The sequence below is a fragment of the Stylophora pistillata genome, chromosome 9 (assembly GCF_964205215.1).
Source record: "Stylophora pistillata chromosome 9, jaStyPist1.2, whole genome shotgun sequence".
Lineage (NCBI taxonomy): Eukaryota > Metazoa > Cnidaria > Anthozoa > Scleractinia > Pocilloporidae > Stylophora > Stylophora pistillata.
Genome location: NC_142527.1, coordinates 24071120 through 24091900, shown reverse-complemented (window position 1 = coordinate 24091900; position 20781 = coordinate 24071120). Strand labels below are relative to the sequence as shown.

The 20781-nt window shown below is 38.8% G+C and overlaps 1 protein-coding gene and 1 pseudogene across 1 annotated transcript; both read left to right on the top strand.

Moving 5' to 3' along the window:
• Positions 1-9404: 9404 nt before the first annotated feature.
• LOC148723945 (beta-1 adrenergic receptor-like) lies at positions 9405-11105 on the top strand. The gene has a single exon (XM_088734022.1). It carries the CDS (start codon positions 9640-9642, stop codon positions 10687-10689), a length of 1050 nt encoding a protein of 349 aa, XP_088590148.1. The 5' UTR covers positions 9405-9639; the 3' UTR covers positions 10690-11105.
• Positions 11106-15592: 4487 nt separating this feature from the next.
• LOC148723944 (histamine H2 receptor-like) lies at positions 15593-18803 on the top strand (annotated as a pseudogene).
• Positions 18804-20781: the final 1978 nt, after the last annotated feature.

Below are 20781 nucleotides of genomic sequence, written 5' to 3'. Positions count from 1 at the left end.
GTATGTAGGTAGGTAGGTAGGTAGGTAGGTAGGTAGGTAGGTAGGTTGGTAGGTTAGTCTTTGAAAAAATTTACTCGTGCTTATTTATTCCAAATTTCACTTGAAATCATGTGATTACCTATACATAACTGCATCTCATCTCTTTCACTGTTTTCGACCCGAACTCTTTTAGTTAGAAGTTTCTGTCATTAAGATAGATAGATACTTTATTATAAACACCTTGCAGCCATAGGCTGAATTACGGAATATTTACAAATACAGAAGATAAAAAAAGGAGGTATAAAATATTACAACTTCGTCGTTAAGAAAGAAGGAAAATTATCTACATCTTATAAATATGGCTAAAAATAAAACTGTTCTTCAAGCGCTCGGTTTTGCATATGGGGAGAGTGAAATCACTTTTGCACCTCAGTGCGTATCTACAACTTTTCCTTTGGGGGAGGAGGCTGTGGAGTCTATGGGTGGGGTTACGGACTATCTCGTCAAACAGATTGGTTGAAATTTTTTCCCTCCTCTCGTGAAGTTTCGGTAGGCCAGCTGTTTCTAGTGCTACACTATATGGCAGGTCAGGATAGATGACTCTGAGTGCTCTTCTTTGGATCCGTTCCAAAATCTTCGCTGATGTAGTTTGGTAGAGAAGTGTGGAATACAGGACTTGCGTATTCCAAGACGGGCCTAATACATGTCACATATAATTGCACAAGTTCGCTTGGTACAACTCCGGATCTCTTTAGTTGTCTCAAAAAGTAGAGACGAGAGGAACATTTTCTACTTAGTTCAGAGGTGTGCATGTTCCACTTTAAATCGTGGCTAATGGTCACGCCTAGCAATTTGGCACTGGTGACTAATTCAAGGGGTTTGCCGTTTAGGACTAGGGGTTCAAAATCATAGTTGCTGTTAGAGAATCCAATTCGTAGTTCTTTGCACTTAGCCTCATTCAGTTGGAATCCATCGATATTCGCTTCTCTTGAAAGGTCGTCCACTGCTTCTTGGAGTTTGCTCTTACTGCCCTTAGTAACTATTTCGGAACAAGATGTGTCGTCCACGTATTTCCACAAGTCAGCTGAGGTGTCCAAATCGTTAATCATGATGAGAAATAACCAGGGACCTAATTTTGTTCCCTGGGGGACGCCGGATGGTACGGAGCGCCATTCAGAGTGACAATTTTGAGCAAGTTTAGCTCTTTGTTACCGGTCCATCAAAAAGTCAACAATCCAGCTTTTGGTTTGACTCGGAATATCATATGTTGCTAGTTTTTGAACGAGAACACTCTGGTCGATAAGGTCAAAAGCCTTACGGAAGTCAAGTAGAGCTACTCTTGCCGTGGCACCATTTCCATCGGTGTTAACAAGCCAATTATACATCATGTTGACCAGAGCATGTGTGGTAGACGATTTGGGAATAGATCCGAATTGGCGAGGGTCGATACTTTGTAACACGGCTGGTTTAACATATTTCTCAACAATGTGGTCTTCAGCGAGTTTGGACAAGATAGGCGTGAGAGAAATGGGACGGAGGTGCTTGTTAATATCATTAATGGGCCTTTGTTTTGGGACCAGGGACTACATCAGCCTCTTTCCAGGAAGGCGGAAGGCGGGATTCGTGGAACGAGTAGTTAAGGATCACAGAGACTGGTCCCGCCAAGAGATCAGCGTTTTCTTTAAATAACCATACCGGGATGTCGTCTGGCCCTTGTGCTTTGGAGGGGTTGAGTGCGGACAGTTTCATGAGGGTTGAAAACTCCGATATCGTATTTACGGCATGACTTTCGTTGTTGGTTTGTGGTGGATCAAAAGGATTATGGGTAAGAGGTTCAAAACTCTGCATTAGAGTCAGGAACGCTGAATTGATGTAATTCGCCAGATCACCCGGTTATTAAACAATAAAATCTGTTGCTTTGTAGTGAGGACGGGAAATTTCAATCATTTCCCACGCTTACTTTCTTTCTTCTGCTGTTACTGTCCACCATCTCACAATGAACGAAAGCGACCCAAACGTTCAGCTCAACAGTGAAGCGGTCTTCTTTTTATCACCTTGGCTCTTCTTGTCTGGTTTTACAGCCGTAACAGGAGATACAGTTGCGTTGCGGTTGTTCTAGAACAACCGCCGACACCACTTTCAAGATTTCATACTATGTTTCTGTCGACCGGTTTTTTTTGCCATTCGGTTTCCTTTCCGTTATCAAGACATTGTAATCATGAAAACATGTAACACGGTGATAATTTGTGTGGTTATTTCCACTGGGTCTTCCTTTCTCTACGTTGTGAGCAAATGGTACATACATACATACATAAATACATACATACATACATACATACGTTAGTTGACCACTCCTCATAGGGGCTTTTCAGGACCAATTCCCACCCATACCACCCCAGGGGACTGAGGACATCCACAACACAGTAATCTCGTGCGTGGGAAACTAACGTCTCCTACCCCTAACCCTGCAAGAGACGGGACCTTCGGTTTATTCGTCCTGATCCGAGAAGACTAGAATATCTATCCATTTCTTGATTATAGAAAGGTAGCAAATTCTCCTCACTTATTTTAAGACCGTGAGTTTCGGTCCGGCCGGGGCTCGAACCCTCGAACTCCCGCACAACACAATCCGGCGCTCTAACCAATTGAGTTAACCGGAGAGCAGTAGTGGGGAGAATATTAAAGTCTCAGTGCTGCGGATTTCTGTGGCTTTACTTGTAGTCTCATTTTTCTATATTTTTATTTTCAAATCTTCAAAAAAAAACAATGTTTTAGAATATTAGAAAGAGAAAATCCTACGTTCTACAATGCCAAAATCAGGGTCCGTACAACGCAAAATTCTAAAGCTATTGAAACTATCGTTTTAGCTTTGGGAGCTTGTGTTAGGACATGGATGCCCAATTTTGCTGTTCTGCCGGATTGTTAATTGTTATTATTAAAAACTAGATCATTGGATAATGCAGTTTAAGACTTTTAATTGGCTTAGCCATTATGGTATAGCAGCCAATATACCATAATCTACAAATATGGTAAGCGTACGTGTCAGCTTAAAATTAAAAGGAAGCTAAAAATTTAATAAAATTTAAGAATTTAATTTAACATTTTTAATAAAACAATTATTCCACTCGCGCTTGTTGGATATGAGATGATTCTAGCCAACTCGGCGCTACGCGCCTTGTTGGTTATCTATCATCTCATATCCAACGCGCGCTCGTGGAATAATTGTTAATTATACCGCGATATATAAGCAAGTATGATAACAATAACAATAAAGCGGGCCTAAAGACACCAGAGCAAGTTTTATCCCAACCCAGAGTGCTCATAATAGAATACATATCCAGACATGTTTTTTAACTGTGATAAAACTTTATTGTTTTAAGATTGTACTACTTCCCTCCACCTCATGGCCTAATTAAAAGAGCAAAGTAATCTCACTATTTACGTGAAAGTCGTTTTACGTAAAAAGTAGAGGTACTTAAAAACATACTCATAAAAAAAATGATAGCTAAAAAAATACAAGGAGACATTGAAATGGCTGGTTATCAGGAATACTTAGAACTCAGAATCCATACTGGAAGGGATCTTTCTATCATTAGGGATTTGAGCATCCTTTCTCCTCTATTTTACACTCATGGGTGGTCAAGTAATAATTTTATTTTCAAGAAATCACCCACAATATAAATAAACAGGAATGAAAAAGTGTTCATCTCAATATTGGGAAAATACCCAAGTCATCCATCATGAATATGGTAGCCCCATATGAGATGGGATATCCACATCATTAAGGATGTGGGTATCCCCTCTCAATTCAGGCCAAGAGAACGCAAACCTTACTTTTCTTTTTCCTCCCAGTTACACAATGACCTTGTTCTCTATTAAATTGGTAAACGGGGCACATGCCATGCCAATTGGGATGCATCAGTATCTCATACTGTGAAGACTGTAATGGATGTTTAGATTGTTTGGGATCCCTCCTCTTCAAATTGCCGGTTTAACAAAGAGTAACTTCCTTTCCCCTTATGTAATAACTACATGATTATGCATTTGTCGGTACCCTGGGAAGTGCTAAAATATTTTTTAAGGGAAGGGATACCTATAACACTAGGGAAGTGGGTATCCCCTCATATTTTAAGCTAAGGGTACAAAATCATTGCACATGCGGCCCAAGCGTACTGTATATGAACTTAGGGTCTAAAGGTCTTTAACGGGAATTCCTAACATATTAAGAATATATTTTAAGCGTATGTAGGCGACCAGGTTTGTAATCAGGCAGGGTACCGAGGTTTCTTTTGAGCTGTTCTTGTAACTCGTATTCCTAAGTGGCGCAGTTTTCACGGCTATACATTTCGTGTCATTCGGTTCCGCCTTTGTTTCTTCCTCAGAGAGGGAATTGTACTTCAGGGTCGTTTCTTGCTGATTTGGTCCTGCCAAATCAAAAAGAAAACCTTGCTTTTTACACCTGAGTAACTCTCCTTTACCAAAATGCTTTCAATGTCTAATCCCAAACATTTGCTGAACCAAAGAGCAGTTTCAGCCCTAGTGAGAAAATTTTTTAATGTTCTTCCTTTGTTTTGGCTGGAAGAAACTGGCTTCCCTCTGTATTATGCATTAATAGATCATTTTTTTCCAGATTAGCCACATAGTCTTCCAATTCCTTATTTGTGTTTAGAATATGACTAATAACTGTATCCTTCTGCTCAATGAGTGTGAGTAATTTCTTTGAATAATTCCTCTTTTTCCGTTCAATGTTCTTGCGTGTAGTTTTCCACTCATTGATTTCGCTCTCTAGTCGAATAATTTTCCTGTAGAGATCCTGAGAGGATTTCACTTGTCCCTCAAAAATGTGAAACTTCTTGACCCTGTCATTTAAGGCATCCCTTGCTCTACCTTTTGCTGTCCTGTAGAAGTTTGCTACTGAACCAGCTCTTTTGGCCAATGTTTGGTTCATCTCATGCATCTATTAATTAGTTAATTTGGTTAGGCAGGGGACGTTAAAGAACCCACTCACGAGATTACTGTGATGTGGTCTGGCCTGTTTACTGGGAACTGGGGGGGAGGGGACATCTTCAAATAAGTTTCATTCGATTGTTTGTGAACTGCTGATGCAGTCCGGCCAAAGTCCCCCGAAAAAGTGTTGTGATGCGCATTTGATCATATCCACATGTTAATTTGCGCAATATAAATATTAAATTATTATTATTATTATTATTATTATTATTATTATTATGTCTCTTGGTGGTGTCATCAGTGAAGATCGATGCATGGTCCCTGATTGCTCCTTCTAACAGAGCAACATAATATGACACAAGCTGTAGGCCAGGCAAACCTTGTGAGGTTTCCTCAGAGGGGTCCTCGGTGATTATTCTGTGCCCTTCCCTTAGAAATGGATAGGGTATTTCCACGGCGAATATTGGTTTCGTCTCCAACGCTTTAGCTGCATGTCTAAGCTCCGGTTCACTGAACTTAACTTCCTTGCATATTCATATTCTCTTGCATATTCATAGCCTTTTCTTTCGTCCGACATTTTTTTAAGAAACCCGCGAAAATCTATTGTTTCGCAACTCAGAAAACAGCATAAGAGTTTACCTAGCTGGAAGAGACTTTTCAAAATGGTGTACAAAATGAGGCCGGTTTTAGCATGCTTGCATGAAGGATGTTTGAGCGAGCGCGAGAAAGTGATAGCTGGATGAACTCAAGTAGTTTGAGAAGAAGATTTTAACCCTTTTTCTTAGGGGCGCTAGGTACCGTCGATTGCAGTTTTTATGGACCGTTTTCAGCACAGAAATCCACTTTAGCTTTCGAACAAGACATTCCGATTTAGGGATATCTTACATGAGCAACAGAGAAGTTATCTGAAATGTTTTACGGTAGCACGTTCAGACAAAGTTAAGGGAAATTAGAGGGGAAGTATGGCAGATTTTCTCAGGAACGGAGAAAATTTCAAAAGGGTTTGGAACCGTCGATTCATCAACTCTTTGTAGACATTACTGCTCAAAGGCAAGGGGACATGTTCTCCTTTTAAAATGGATTTGGAAACCTGACAAAAGTTTTACTTATAAGTTATGAAAGCAAGGTTTTGACTACGGTAACTCCAGTTTTTACTGTTTTCTTTGTTACAACGAATATATGAAGTTCATATATTTTGAACTGCGGTTGTAGATACATAGGATGCACGATCCTCGCAGCAGAGAGCGCTATTTATGCAATAGCGAAAATCAGACCACTAGTATCGCACTAGTATCGCAGAGGTCAGTGGTTCGAATCCCGTACAGGCCTGATTTTTTTCAGGTCTGATTTTCGCTATTGCATAAATAGCGCTCTCTACTGCGAGGATCGTGCATCATATGTTTTCTTTGTAGTCTCAACGCTTTAGAAATATAAGTCCACAAAGTAACGCGATTCGCATGCGCGACGGCCATGATGTATCAAATTGTTCGCCATGATCTGGGGGAAATCGTGCAACTTTTTGAAAGTCTCCATTTCGGAAGTAGTGTATTATTGGGTTGATTGCTGATGAAGTGAGTACAGTTGCCTTAACCAAGGCCAGGCAGTGTGAAATGCTTTAATTTTGAAGTTTCTTTGAATCACCCTGTCTAGACGCTCTTGTATGATAATGATAATTTACAGTAGTCATGATTAAACAGGGCAAGCATGTTATGATACAAACACTCAAAACAAGTCCAACTGTTTTTATGGCTTTGAAAGTTTTTATCAGCTCGGAGTTTGTGGTCATTGGAGTTTCCATTTTTCTTCTTTTCTCTTCTCTATTGTACTCGGGCTGCTTTGAAAATGAAAATATAGCATAATGTTACCACAAATACTGAAAAGAGAAATTTTAAAGAGGTGAAGAAAAACCCGCATAGTTCTGCACGATGAAAATTATTTAGTTCGTTCTTTGCAATCATCATTAAGAAAGTAGACGGCAGTGATATAAGCCAAACCGCAGTTATCGCTCTATAATATCGTTTCTTGGTTATAATTTCTTGATAGCGCGGGAAAGGAACCGAACGGCGATCAACCTGTCAACGGAAACACAGGAAAAACTCAACGATGTGCAGGCTGTAGAGTGAATCCATAAGATATGTTCAATCACAGTACTGTTATATGAGGGGTTAGAGAAATATCCAGCCATAATCAAGGGATCCGCAACAAGTCCAGGCAAAAGTTCGCCAAGGGAAGCGAGGCTAAGAGACGGCTGGAAATTGTTTGTTAAGACTCGTTTTTTACCAACCACAATACAACGGTATTTCCAGCAACAGTAGCAAAGCCAGACAAGGAGAACCACACTGATAAAACGATGGATGCTGCACGACTGAGATGTTCGTCCGGGCAGCCAACATTCGTTACCTTCAGTCAAAGAAAATCAAGGATCAGACTTATTACAATCCAGTGTGGACAGTTTATTCCCTTGAGGTGAAACTGTAATTCGTATTCATAGTCCTTTTTAGAGCTTACGCAAATAAATAAAAGTGAAAATTAGATCAAAACGTATCTTTAGATTGAAAATATATTGTAGATATCTTCTTGGCCGATTCTGCATATTGTTCATACTTTTTACTATTCCTATTTCATTAATATAACAAAGAGAGTTCATTTATCGAGCAGAATCTTCTTCGACTGGCACTCGTTTCCTATTCCCGTGTCTTTTATATTTGATTCATAGGTCATATTGCAAGAAGAAATAAGATGCTATTCTTAAGGTTTTAAAGGTAATTATTAAGGAAATAGTTCAACCAAAAATTAAGAATAACAGAGATTGGGAACAAAGTACAATTGTAGAAAGAATACCAAAGGAAGCTCTCTTGTACGCTGCACCGAAAAAATGAAGATATGCCTCTACAAATGTATTTTTAAGTATCTGATTTGATTTCCCCTTTTGACAAAAAATCAAAAATAAATAATTCCGAAAATAAATAATCTCCAGTATGGCTATAACTATCTTTCTTTTTTCAGTTTCAGGCCAAAAATATCTCTGAAATATTTCAGATGAAAATAAATAATCAGTATGGCTATGACAGTTTTTATTTTTTTTTAGTTTCAGGCCAAAAATATTCTTGACGTAGATCAGTTGAACCAGTTTCATCTTAAACCTGAAGAGTGCCCTTTGCTGTCCACTAGAATTTCCTCCTTTCACGTTCATCGGTTCAAAATTTGTACTTTTATTTGCGTTCGGCCTTAGGGAGTTTAATAAATGAAAAATTCATTGGGTGGCTAATGTAAAGCGTTTATAGCTCTCGCAAGCATTTGCATTTCTGTATAAGATTAATATGACGACTCGTGCAAAGAAATTTCAGTTTCGGTGAAGAATATCTGTCTGGTCGGTAGGGAGTATGGAAAATTTGTATTTTCTAACTTTCTTCCACTGTCGCTGTAAATCAGCTTATTATGAATATAGCTACCAGTGCAAAACTTCTTAACGACTCTTCCGTCTTCCTATCGCTTGCTCCTACAAACGTACTGTCTGGAGCAGGATATGAGATTAAGAGAGGATAATCTGCAAATTGATGAATGAAAACACATTCCGCACAATACGTTATAGAATTTTAAAAATTGGCAACAGTTGAATCTTTTTTGCGTGCTTATCTTGAGTGAATAATAGAAATAATGAGTCCATTTTCCTTGTACCCTGACATAAGGGTAAGCCAGCTTGCGTGACTGGTGTAAGAAGGCAGAAAGATAGAACCCTCGCACTTGTATTATCGTTTCTGTTCCCCTCATTGTGTGCCAACCACCAATGACATAGAGACAACTTGTCTAAGTCAAATCTTTATTCATTATTCTAATAATTCATTCCTATTTGTTGAGGCCATAGTGTTATACGAAGACCTGCGAGAAGGGAATCCGTGGACGGCTAATTGGGCGGCAGACCCGATTCATTTTAAAGGTTCACAAGCAGCTGTAACTCCTCAAGAAGTGCTCGGCCAAAAACACCGCCAAAGCGATGAGGTGGTGAAGATAACGTACACCCACAGAATATCCTCAGTTAAGATTCTCCTAAAGAAATGATTTCCACCAGATCGAACACACTACCGCCAGAACAAATTATAACAGATTAGAATTACGAATTATTTTAGGAGGCATACTTATAATTAATTCTAGACACAGAGAGAATTTCTGTTGTCAGATTGGACTTCAGACTAACATTAACATTCAAATTGATCATATGACTCGGTGGAGTCAGACTCACGCCTCCTCACGAATTGTTTGTGATTATTTAATCTGCTCATGTTGTCCTTCAGCAGCATTGTTAAAATATATACAAACTATTTTAAAAAATATTTACCTTTTACAGCAGTTTAAGGTCTCAATCGATTAGTTTGTATATATTTGAGATTAGCGTTAAACTGCACTTAAATTTTGAACAGGGGTCGTTAATAATATGAGTACCCAAAATTAAGAGTCTCATATAGACACCCTGTCGCTGAAACAGCTGCTTGTCAAAGAAGACTTTTCCTTTTAATTTTTTTTTTTTTTCATATTTCCCACAAAGTCAATCACATCGGTGATTTTCTTTATCGATAGTGAGAGATCGGGGAAGGTTTAGACATTCATGGAGATTACGTAACATTTTCATAGAGATAATCTTTTACCATTTTTGAGATTATTACATAACATGCCTGTCAACAAAAGGAATATCTGGATAAATTAAGATGATGATTCATGCAAAAACGTTTCTGCATCAGCAACATCTGTTTGGATTGTGTAGAGGACGAAAATATTGCACGCATATCCCAAATTTACTTTCTTTTCTTTCCTGTGCAGCTGAAAAACGATCCCATCATGAATGAAAGCCACCCGAAGGTTCATCTCAGCAGTGCAACATCCATTGTTCTGTCAGTGTGGCTCTCCTTTTGCAGTTTTATAGCTGTAAGTGGAAACACGGTTATGTTGTGGTTGTTCTATAAAAACAAGTCTCTACGAACAGTTTCCAATCGGTTTTTAGCATCGTTATCCATAGCGGACTTTTTCGTTGGCCTTGCCATAGATCCTGTTTGGATTGCTATCAGATGTTGGATTCAGCCACCACTTCATAGCACTTTGTTTGATTTTACTTTGGCATTGTGGATTCACACAACCGCCGCCACCACTTTCAACATTTGCTGTGTTTCTATTGACCGCTTTATTTCGATTCGGTTTCCATTCCGCTATCAGGACATCGTAACGAAAAAAAGGTGTCACACAGTGATAGTTTTGGTGTGGTTATCTTCATTGGGTCTTCCTTTGTCGACGTTGTATATACCGACCGAGCTTTTATCAAAAGAGAAAATGTTAAATGTCGCTGTGCTATGTATTTCGATGGGACTTATAGCATTTTTTATTCCGTTACTAGTAGTTTTATTTTCTTATCTTTTTATTTTCAAATCGGCAAAAAAACAATTTCTTAAAATATTAGCAGGAGAAAATCCTTCAATGTACAACGACAATTTTAAAGTTCGTTCTCTGCAAAGCTTGAAAGCTATAAAGACAATCGGTTTTGTTTTGGGGGCTTATATTATCACATGGATGCCCAGTTTGATTCTGTCGTTTCTTGACCTTTATTATGCTTTGGTAAAGGGGGGACCGGATAAAAGCAATACTCTGATGTTTGCTGTGTGGCCTTGGGTTGAAACAATCGCTTTTACTTCATCAGCAATCAATCCATTCATATATTACTTTCGCAATAAACAGTTCCGCCAGGCCTTCTGCCGTACCTTTCAGCAGGAGACCTGATGGTACAAAAGAGGAAAGATCAGGAGATGTGGCGGTTAAATAGACAGAGCTCTGAGGACACCTTAGAAGAAACAGGACTCTACCGTTGATAAATAATGTTGAAACAGTCTCCAACTTTAATTTGTACATTAAAAAAGGAAGATTTGAAATAACAGCAAGGATAAACGGCTTAAAGATTCTTTTTAAACGCTAATCTCAAATGTGTTACACTCATAGACCAGCTCAGGGGGCTCTTGAATAAAAAACATATAAAAGTCAACAGCTAAAAAAATTTCTTTTTTAACGCTGATCTCAAACATGTCACACTCTTAGACCAGCACAGGGGGCACTTGAATCTACCCAAAAAAAATGTCTAATTTGAAGCTGAATATCATAGTAAGTAGTCTCATTCAACAATAAAGAGGAGAAATGTGTTACGCTTCGAATTAAAAATTATTCTTAAAATAGTCGGTAATTTCATCGAGTTCTGCATAATTTATAATTTAAACAAATTCAAACTGAGGGCCCATGACATGCTGGAAAATTGCTTTGGATTCAGACTATCACTTTTGCTATATTAGAAATCAATCCATTTATAAATTACTTACGAAATAAATAGTTTCTCCGAGGCTTTCGCCGTACTTGTCTCCACTAGCCATGTGCGCATAACGAGAAAGCACAAGGAGGAAGGGAACAAACAAAATGAATTTCTTCATTTACGCCTGAAGACAAATTATTACAAATTAACACTAAAAATTTTTTTGGGATTACTACTTCATTCTTGTCTAGTATCAGATTAGGTTCCATAAAATCCTTCCACTGACTTGCTAGTAATCGGACCTGCGCCTTTTGAACCAAGAATACGTGTACTTTATTGATGAGCTTAAAATCCATTGAACTGTTAACCAGGAGTCGCTAACAATTTGAGCTCCTACAATCAAGAGTTTTCTCGTAAACATCCTCTCGCTAAAAGCAGGTGCATGTCATGGGAAACTTTCCTGTTAATATTGTTTTTTTTATTATTTTCTACGAAATCAAACGTAACGGTGATTCTTCTTCAGCGATAACGAGCAATAGGGAAAAACATTCTCTTTTGTGTGGTGTCCCTCAAGGCTCCGTTTTCCGCCCCATTCTGTATCTCTTATATACCTCACCTAGTGGCGATATACTGCGACGTCACAACATGTCATTTCACTTTTATGCTGATGACATCCAAATATATATAACCTTCACCTACAACAATGAATTTGAGTGCAACAATACAATGGAACGACTTCATGACTGCTTAGTTGACATTGATTCATGGATGACCTTAAACAGACTTACGCTCAACAAAGAAAAAACGGAACTTCTGGTTCTTCACTCCCGACATCGTCCTCTACCTGCTCTTGCATCCCTCAAATTAGGATCTGAAATGATTCTTCCATCAGATTCTGCACGAAATGTCGGCTTCATTTTTGACAATACTATGACTATGGTGCCTCACATCAACTCTACCTGCAAGAGGGCTTTTTATCATTTGAGGAACATTCCACGAATTAGGAGATTTATTTCTCTGAAGACCACTGAAACTCTGGTTCATGCTTTTGTTAATTCAAAGCTGGACTACTGCATCTCCCTAGCGTATGGCTTGCCTAAATATCTTCTACAAAAGCTTCAGTATGTTCAAAACGCCGCTGCGCGCCTTATTACTGGTATACGGAAACACGACCACATAACCGCTATCCTGATGGATCTGCACTGGCTCCCTGTTAAAGAACGTATTCAATTCAAGATTCGTCTTTTGACATTTAAATCTCTAAACGGCCTTGCCCCTGTCTACATTGATGAAATGATCCAACGTTATGTACCAAATAGAAAGCTTCGTTCGTCTTCTGCATTTTTTTTTAAAACAAAACAAATGGAACATTAAGTCTTTTGGTTTTAGATCTTTTACAGTAGCTGCTCCCTTTTTATGGAACTCCTTACCTTTAGAAATCAAGTCTTCGCCCAGTTTAGATATTTTTAAATCTAAACTGAAAACACACCTTTTTAAATGCGCTTTTAATCTAAATTAGATAACTTAATCTTTTGTTTTTATATTTCTAAGTCATACTGTAATACAATGGATGTAAAGCGCTTAGAACGCATGCGAATAGGCGCTATATAAGTGTTATTATTATTAAGCTTAAGAAATTGATTAAGATTTCAACACATCCCAGAGAGGAGCTGTTCTTTGCAACTATTTAGCCGTTTTCGGGAGCATGAGAATTCAGATTAATGAGACATGCCTGTCAATGAATAGAATATCTACCAAAAAATGCAGAAAAATTCTAGTTTCGGTAACATTTGTTTGTGAAGAGGACAAGAAAATTTCTGGCATTTAATTTCCAAGCTTACTTTCTTCTTTTTTTCATGTAGTAGCTGAACACCGCTTGGTCCGTGAATGAAAGCAACCCACTCGAAATTTTCAGCAGTGCCGCATCCATCGTTCTTTCAGTGCGGCTCTCCTTGTCACGGTCCAGTTTTCGATTTCAGCCGTGACTAAAAATGCAATTACGTTATAGTTGCTCTAAAAGACTATTACCTCTTCTTGGCCTCTTTGTCCGTAGCAAATTTTTCCGTCGGGCTTTTTGTAGGCCCCGTGTGGAATGTCATCAGATGTTGTATTCATCTCATCCATCTCTTAAAGTTTTGCTCAACGTCACAAAAGGGTTAAGGGTTTACGCATCCACCGCCACCACTTTCAGTATTCGCTATGTTTCTGTCGACCTGTTTAATTTATTACGATTCAGTTTCTATTCCGTTATCAGGAAATTGTATCCAAGAAAAGATGTCACACAGTCATTATATTGGTGTGGTTGTCTTCAGTAGGTCCTCCTTTTCGAGGTTGCCGATAAAAGACGAGGATAACATCTATGTTGCATTGTTGTGTACTTCGCTGGCATTTGTAACCAGTGTTAGTCCAATTTTGGTACTCTCGTAGTTACCTAGTTATAACTAATTATGTTCTTCTGTTTTATTGATCTCTGTTGTGTGGCCTTGGGTTGAGACAATCGCTTTTACTTCAGCAGCAATCAATCCGTTTATATGTTATTCTCGAAATCAAGAGTTCCGCCAAGCCTTTCGGCACACCTTCCGCTGGTTACCATGCGGAAACAACATGAAAAGCAGAAGAGCAAGCGGACTGAGATAAGCTGGAAACCGGCCTGTTGGCACGAAATAGTGTGAGATCTGAAGATATAGAAAATAACTGAAGAGAAAGAGCTCTAAGGACATCTCAAAGGAAACAGGACTCTGCCTCCAATTGATAGATGATGGGCGAACTATAACTTTCATTTGTAATTTTTTTTTGTAAAAGTAGAGATTTGCATTCTAATTAAAAATCCTCTGTGTTTTTTCTTGGTATAATGCTCGAATTATGTCCCCACTTTGGTCAAATCTCCTTTTTGGGCACTTACCTGGTTGCCGTATAGGGAGCCATCTTAATTATATATGTCTTTTGAAATAAACCAGTTTTTCCTCAGTGAACCCCGCCACCGCCACCCCCTCCCCTCCCCCCTCGGTTTGAATTTGTTTAACTTGCTCATAACCTGCCACGGGTCTTAAATTACAGACGTTTTTTAAGCTCAATTTTGAATTGGAAACTTAACACATTTATCCCATTAGCTTCAAATTTAACATTTGGTTTGAGTGGATTCAAGCAAGTACCCCCCTGACCATAATTATGTGTGATTTACGTGGGAAAAGAATAGGTTTTGAAAAGTATTTAATTTTTTCCGTTTTCATGTGCATTTCTTGTCACGGAAGCAGCTGCCTGTCGAAGGGGAAGTTCGATTGAATTTTTTTTTTTCTATTTTGGCGAATAAATTGAGATCTCGCTGTTTTGACACTGATGGACTGAAGAGGATGACATAAAATGTAAGTTTGAAAGCATGCTTTCATAAAAGTTTCGATATTTTTAATTTCATGGGTACCTTTCCTAAAACAGATAGCATATAAACTGAATGAACCTGTCAATTTATCATTAAGGAAAATCGTGAATAATCCTATGTAACTGAAACGAAAAGGCGGCATCGCTTCATATTCAATAACATCTTTTCCTTAACGAAGGCAGACAATTAAAAATTTCAGACTGTTCACAAACTTATTTCTCGGCTACTACTGTTGCTTTACACCTAATAAGCATGGAAGTTTTCTGCCTGCAGGAACATCTCAGTAGTGCAGCGTCCATTGTACTATCAGTATGGTTCTCCTTCTCTGGCCTAGCAGCTGTAACTGGCAACGCAGTTGTGTTGTGGCTGTTCTATGAAAAGGAGTCTCTAAGAACAATTTCTAACCGGTGTTTAACCTCAGCGGGGGATGGTTTGATTGGCCATGTCATAAAGTATTTTCTGGATTGTTGTCGAATGTTAAATTAAGCCATTAACTTACAGCAACTTGTTTATGATTATATTAATGTTGTGGATGCACACAACCGTGGCCACTGTGTTTCAGTTGACCATTTTATTGCGACTTGGTTTTCTTTCCGGTATCAGGACAAGCAAGAGGAGATGCTTTGCGGTAATTATTTTAGTGTGGTTTATCTCATTGAGTCTTCCTTTTCCGATAACTTTCTTTCAACTACTAAGAAAGGATAAAAAAGGGTTACGTTCATTGTATGTGCAGCGCTCAGTAGTTCCATTATTATTAGTCTCCATTTGCTATAACTTCATTTTCAAACTAGCCAGAAAACAATTCTGGGGCATTTTAGAAGTTTCCTGACTCAGGCGAGAATATTAGAGTTCGTGCCATGCAAAATTGAAAAGCTTTCAAAATAATCGATTTTGTTTTTACTGCCTGCATCGTCTGCTGAATGCCACATATAGTTCTGCTCTTTGTTGAATTGTACAATATTAAGGCAAAATAGAAGTCTAGTCAGCGTAGGGCAATTTAAGCGAATGGAGCGAACAAGATATTTTTAGAATGAAAACCACTTTTATTTTAAACTCGTGGAGAAAGCGGTGCCTCACATTTTACAAACTTCAGCAAAAAACTAAATGTACACAATACGGAGTTATTCAAGACAGAGATTTGCCTGCTACCACTCAACTTGGCAAAATGTGGCGCCGACAATCAACAACTGAATGGTCAAATCCTCAAGCGAAATTAAAATTTCAAGCGTTCCGGTATCAAAGCAAGATCTACAAAAAACCGGTAAGTGCTTTACGGTTGTAAAAAAAAAGTGTATTCAAAATATAATGATTAAGAATGGAATTTCTCGGTAAACTCTGGCGAAAAACAGTTCAGTTAAAAGTCACAATTTTAACTGTTTTTCTTTCATCGCAGGGAGTCGCTCGTTGGTGTCAATGCTGGACTGAAAGTTTATGGAAATATTTACTGGAGAATTATTAAAAGTTACTCCAGTAAACATTTCGCCAACTGCTCCTGTCATCAGGTAACTGGAACGACTGGCATTGCTGTCAAGGTCACTAGTAGCTGCTGTGTTGCTTGGCGTGGCTGAGCTATTGAGAACAATCTCCCGTAAATCATGACTTGAATAGCCGTTGGTAGTTGTCGTGCTTGGCGTGGGTTGAAACCGGCCAACTTATTCGACATTCGCTGCTGTTTTTCCAGAGGATTATGGCTGTAACTGGATATGGATTCCGGATTAGAGTGGCCAGTGAGCTCTGATATCTCCTCTGGGTCGAAATCACCACGGGGCGCTTGGATGACTGTTTTGCGACCACTCGAATTTGTGAATTTGCCGTCTAGTGTTTTTTGAAACCATGTTGTATCTAAAAGAGGCCAGTTCGTCGTCTGTATAGGCTACAATGGTTTGGATTTCGGGAAAAAATGCTTGACCTTTTCCGGCATTGATACCTGTTTTGGTTTTCTTTCGTAACGCTTGTTTGGTTTTCCTCGGCGAGAACTGTCGTTTGGCTTTCTTCCCTCGTCTCTGGCAATTTGATTTCTTTTTCTATGCGTTTTCTCGTACTTTTGAGCGTGAGTGGTTTCCTCCAATTTTCTAAAAACTTCAATTTCAATTCAAAATTTGGAAGACATTCGTTTTCTATAAATTTGTTCATATTTGTTCATATTTTCGTAGCACTAGTTGTATTTACGTTTTTACGTTCGTAACAATAATGTTTGCTCGCGACTCACGTCAGCGATATCGCTTTATGCATTGGTGCGATTCCACACTAAATACCCTCTCTTCCGGTTGACGTATTGACCAATCAGAGCGCGTGTTTACTTTAAGCTATGCGATTCTAAAGAATAAAGTGTCAAACTTTTCTCTAGCCTCTGATGTCATCGAATTCTGAATTCACATGAATAACAGTTGTCCAGACGAACATCTTAGCCGTGCAGCGTCCATCGTTCTATCGCTGTGGTTCTCCTTGTCTGGATTAGCAACCGTAACAGGAAATGCGGTCGTGTTGTGGTTGCTTTACAGAAATGAGTCTTTACGAACAATTTCCAACCGATTCTTAACCTCGTTGTCAGTAGCAGACCTTTTAGTTGGGCTGGTTCTTGATCCTACCTGGATCGTCATCAGATGCTTGATTCAGCCACCAGCTGGGAGCACTTTGCACAACAGTATATACATGTTGTGGATTCACACAACCAACGCCACAACCTTTAACTTGTGCTGCGTGTCTGTAGACCGGTTTATTGCGATTCGGTTTCCTTTCCGTTATCAGGAGATTGTAACCAAGAAAAGATGCTGTGCGGTGATTATTTTGGTGTGGCTAATTTCATTAGGTCTTCCTTTCACCGTGATTTCACCATATTTTGAAGAAAAAAATTGAAAACTTAGTGCTGTGGTTGTCTCTGGCATTTGTAACACACGTAGCTCCATTATTTTTAGTCACTTTTTGTTATATGTTTATGTTTAAAACTGCACGAAATCAATACAAAAGGACATTTCCCAGCGAAAATCTTCAAAGCTTCGACGTAAATAGCATTCCAGGGAATGGAGCCATAAAAAATTTCAAAGCTATTAAAACAATCGGTTGTATTTTGGGTGTCTATATTGTTTCATGGATGCCCAGTCTGGTTTTACTTGTGGTTCATTGTTATTATACGGCGGCGAGTCGCCTTTGTGACGATATCAAAGTAGACAGAGTTGTATGGCCTTGGGTTGAGGCAATCGCTTTTACTTCATCAGCAATCAACCCATTGATTTATTACTTCAGAAATAGCGACTTTCGCCGAGCCTTTCGCCGCACCTTCCATTGGCTACCTCGTGTTCATGAACAAAATGCACAAGACCTTAATGCACAACCAAAGCAGAGCTCAGTGTTACGAAATGGTGGAACTAGTGCCGGCTTTGCAAGTAAGGAAACAGGGCTCTGAGGAAAGCGAAAATTATAAATCTCTTCCTCATCAATTCTACGCCTGGCCCCTGGTAGAGAAATGGTGTTCAAAACGGGAAACAGGACTCCTCAGCACTTTTATATAATTCTCTTAAATTAATTCCTAGACCTAGTTTAGACATTCAAGTTTTTGATGACATGTAATATTTATGTCAAACGCTTTTCCCTAAGCATTAGTCGTTCGTCAGTGATTGATTCGGGCATGATGTATAAAGAACTGACGTAGAACTTGTTTTTAGTGAAATCCTTTGCATATAAAGGCTAGGATTTGCTTTTCTTCGAAGGACTCGAGGGTATCAAAAGTGAAAATTTATTCCAAACAGACTTAGACCCGGAAGCTTTTCTTACCAACATTGACTTACATTTATATTTCTAAAACCTCTTAATGTTAGTCTGCTTTTCTGTAAAAGAGTCATTTTAAGCGTGATGGACGTGTCAGTTTGTCCAAAATCAAAATCTGTCCCCAAGGAAACTGTCTTTCGGCAGGCGCAAATTGCGGATGATGGCATCCTTTGCACTAAAAATAGCCTGCTTTGCAACGGAAATTGGCGAGAGAAAAATGTTTCCTAAGTGGAACAATACCACTTTCATGTAATGGATTGAATTTCTGGGAATAATTGCAAAATATTTATTGTTAATAAAAATAACAGACCGAATGGCAGATTTGGATGTTATTATAAATTTACCCATCACAACATTTTAAGAGAAAATGGAGTTCATGCTTTCAATAAACAGCATATCTGAGACGAATACACTTTGATATGATTGTAGGCAAATATATTATTTCAGTTTCTGTTACACTATTCTCTTACTTCTCCTGTCGACTACATAAAATGTAAATGAAAATCAACTGTTTGAGTTGGGCGAACATTTCAGCTGTGCAGCGACCATGTATCTATCTCTGCCACTTTCCTTGTCCAATTTAGCAGCTGCAACTGAAAACACAGTTGCGCTGGGGTTTTTTTACGAACAAACTCGAACTGATTTTAGGCGTCTTTGCCCGTTATTGACTCTTTAGCTGGGCTTGTCACAAACTAATTTGTGGATCCCTAATGATCGATGACAGCATTCTTTTTTCACTCAACAGGCAACTTCTAGATCCGGATAGTTTACAAATCGATTTCTTTTCTGTTATCAGTAAACTCTCACCTCGTGTTTAAATGAGAGTTTGTACCCACGGTAAAAGTTCTCTATTGCTTAAATCCTTGGGCAAAACACGAGTGTAAAGGAAAGATATCAATCTTAGTTGTCTGGCCTTCGGCTGCTGTGATCACGTCTTTATCAGCGATCAACCCATTAACTACTTCTTTCGAAATAGGGAGTTTCGCCAAGTGTTTTGTCGTACCTTGGTTGCCTTGTAAACCCAGCGGAAGAATCACTCTACAAGTGGAGGTAAAACCGGACCGAAACTGGGAACTGGATAGACCAAAATATAAGGATGTCTCACTTTATGAGGCTAGCAACAACTAACGAAGGGCAATTCAAAGAAAACATTGGTCTTACAATTTTCAAACATACTTGTACCCAAATGATGAGCAGATTGTGATCTTAAAAGCTACTTTTCGTATGTCTTTTTTTCGAGAAATTCAGTTTGAATCTAAATGAAGATCCTGCTTGAAATAATCCCAAACTTGGGTTTCTTTATGTTACCTAATGGTTCTGTCATTCTTCAAGTTTCATGAATACCTCCGTCGCCAACTCGAAAACTTAATTATTTGGATATATAATAATGGCAATTTGGTCGCCCCAGGCAGCAAAAATTGCGTGCAAATTTTGCTATCGATCAATACAATCATACGTGGCAATTTGTCACTTTGAATCCCAGGATCCAATCTGTAAAACATGGTATTAATATCCCCAGCCTGAACGACTGACTTTACTGGGAATTATTTGAGATGAACGAGGTAAGCTGCCAAACCGGGCGCACAAAGCGAAAGCCGACAAATTCAATCACTGGTATCAGCTATCGTCATTTTGCCGATCGCAGGGATCGGTAAAACCACAATCTTCATGAAGACTGCCTTGTGTGTCACTGATTTGTTAAAATTGATTGATACTTAATTCTGCGAGAAGCGATATTCATAATTGTATGGTGATACCATATAAGAGTCGCATTTCTAATAAATATCTATAGAGATTGCACAACAGCTAAGACTGATGCGAGAGGCATCTTGGAGAGAATGTGGTTGGTGTGGGTCCTATTCGGCAATCATAAGAGTTCATACCCCTCATATTGCCATTTTTCTCAGCCGTTTATTTTGCAGTCGTAATGTGCACTGGGAACCAACGTTAAAAGAGTCTAGTGATTCCATGTTTAAGAACGAGGACAGGTACTACTCTTGTGGACCGGTTCCCATTCCCCTCTCTTCCAATGGGATAACCATGTCCCTTGTTCGATGCTAGTATTGAGAATCCTAGTTAGTGAAGGGGCCAATTCCTCAGCTATTAGTTTTAAAATTCTGGGTTGCAAACCATCATATCCAGTTGCTTTACGAGTATTAAGATCTTCAAGGGCATCCTTCACTTCATGATGATTTACGGGTCTGAAACAAAAGGAATCATTTGATTCCCCCATATATGTAGAAATGAAAGGTAGACTGCTATGCGCAATAAAATGTTTCTCAGTTAAATCATCTACCTGTTCACCTCTTTTTCCCTTGGTCATGGATGAGAAATACTCAGAAAGACACTCTGCCATTACTAGCGTATCTCTTTCCAGTATGCCATCAATGGACAAATGTATTTCTCTCCTTGTCCTTTCTATCCAAAAACAGTT

Excerpts from the sequence above, each read along its gene's own strand:
- LOC148723945 (XM_088734022.1), top strand. The coding sequence starts at position 9,640 with ATGCAAAAACGTTTCTGCATCAGCAACATCTGTTTGGATTGTGTAGAG.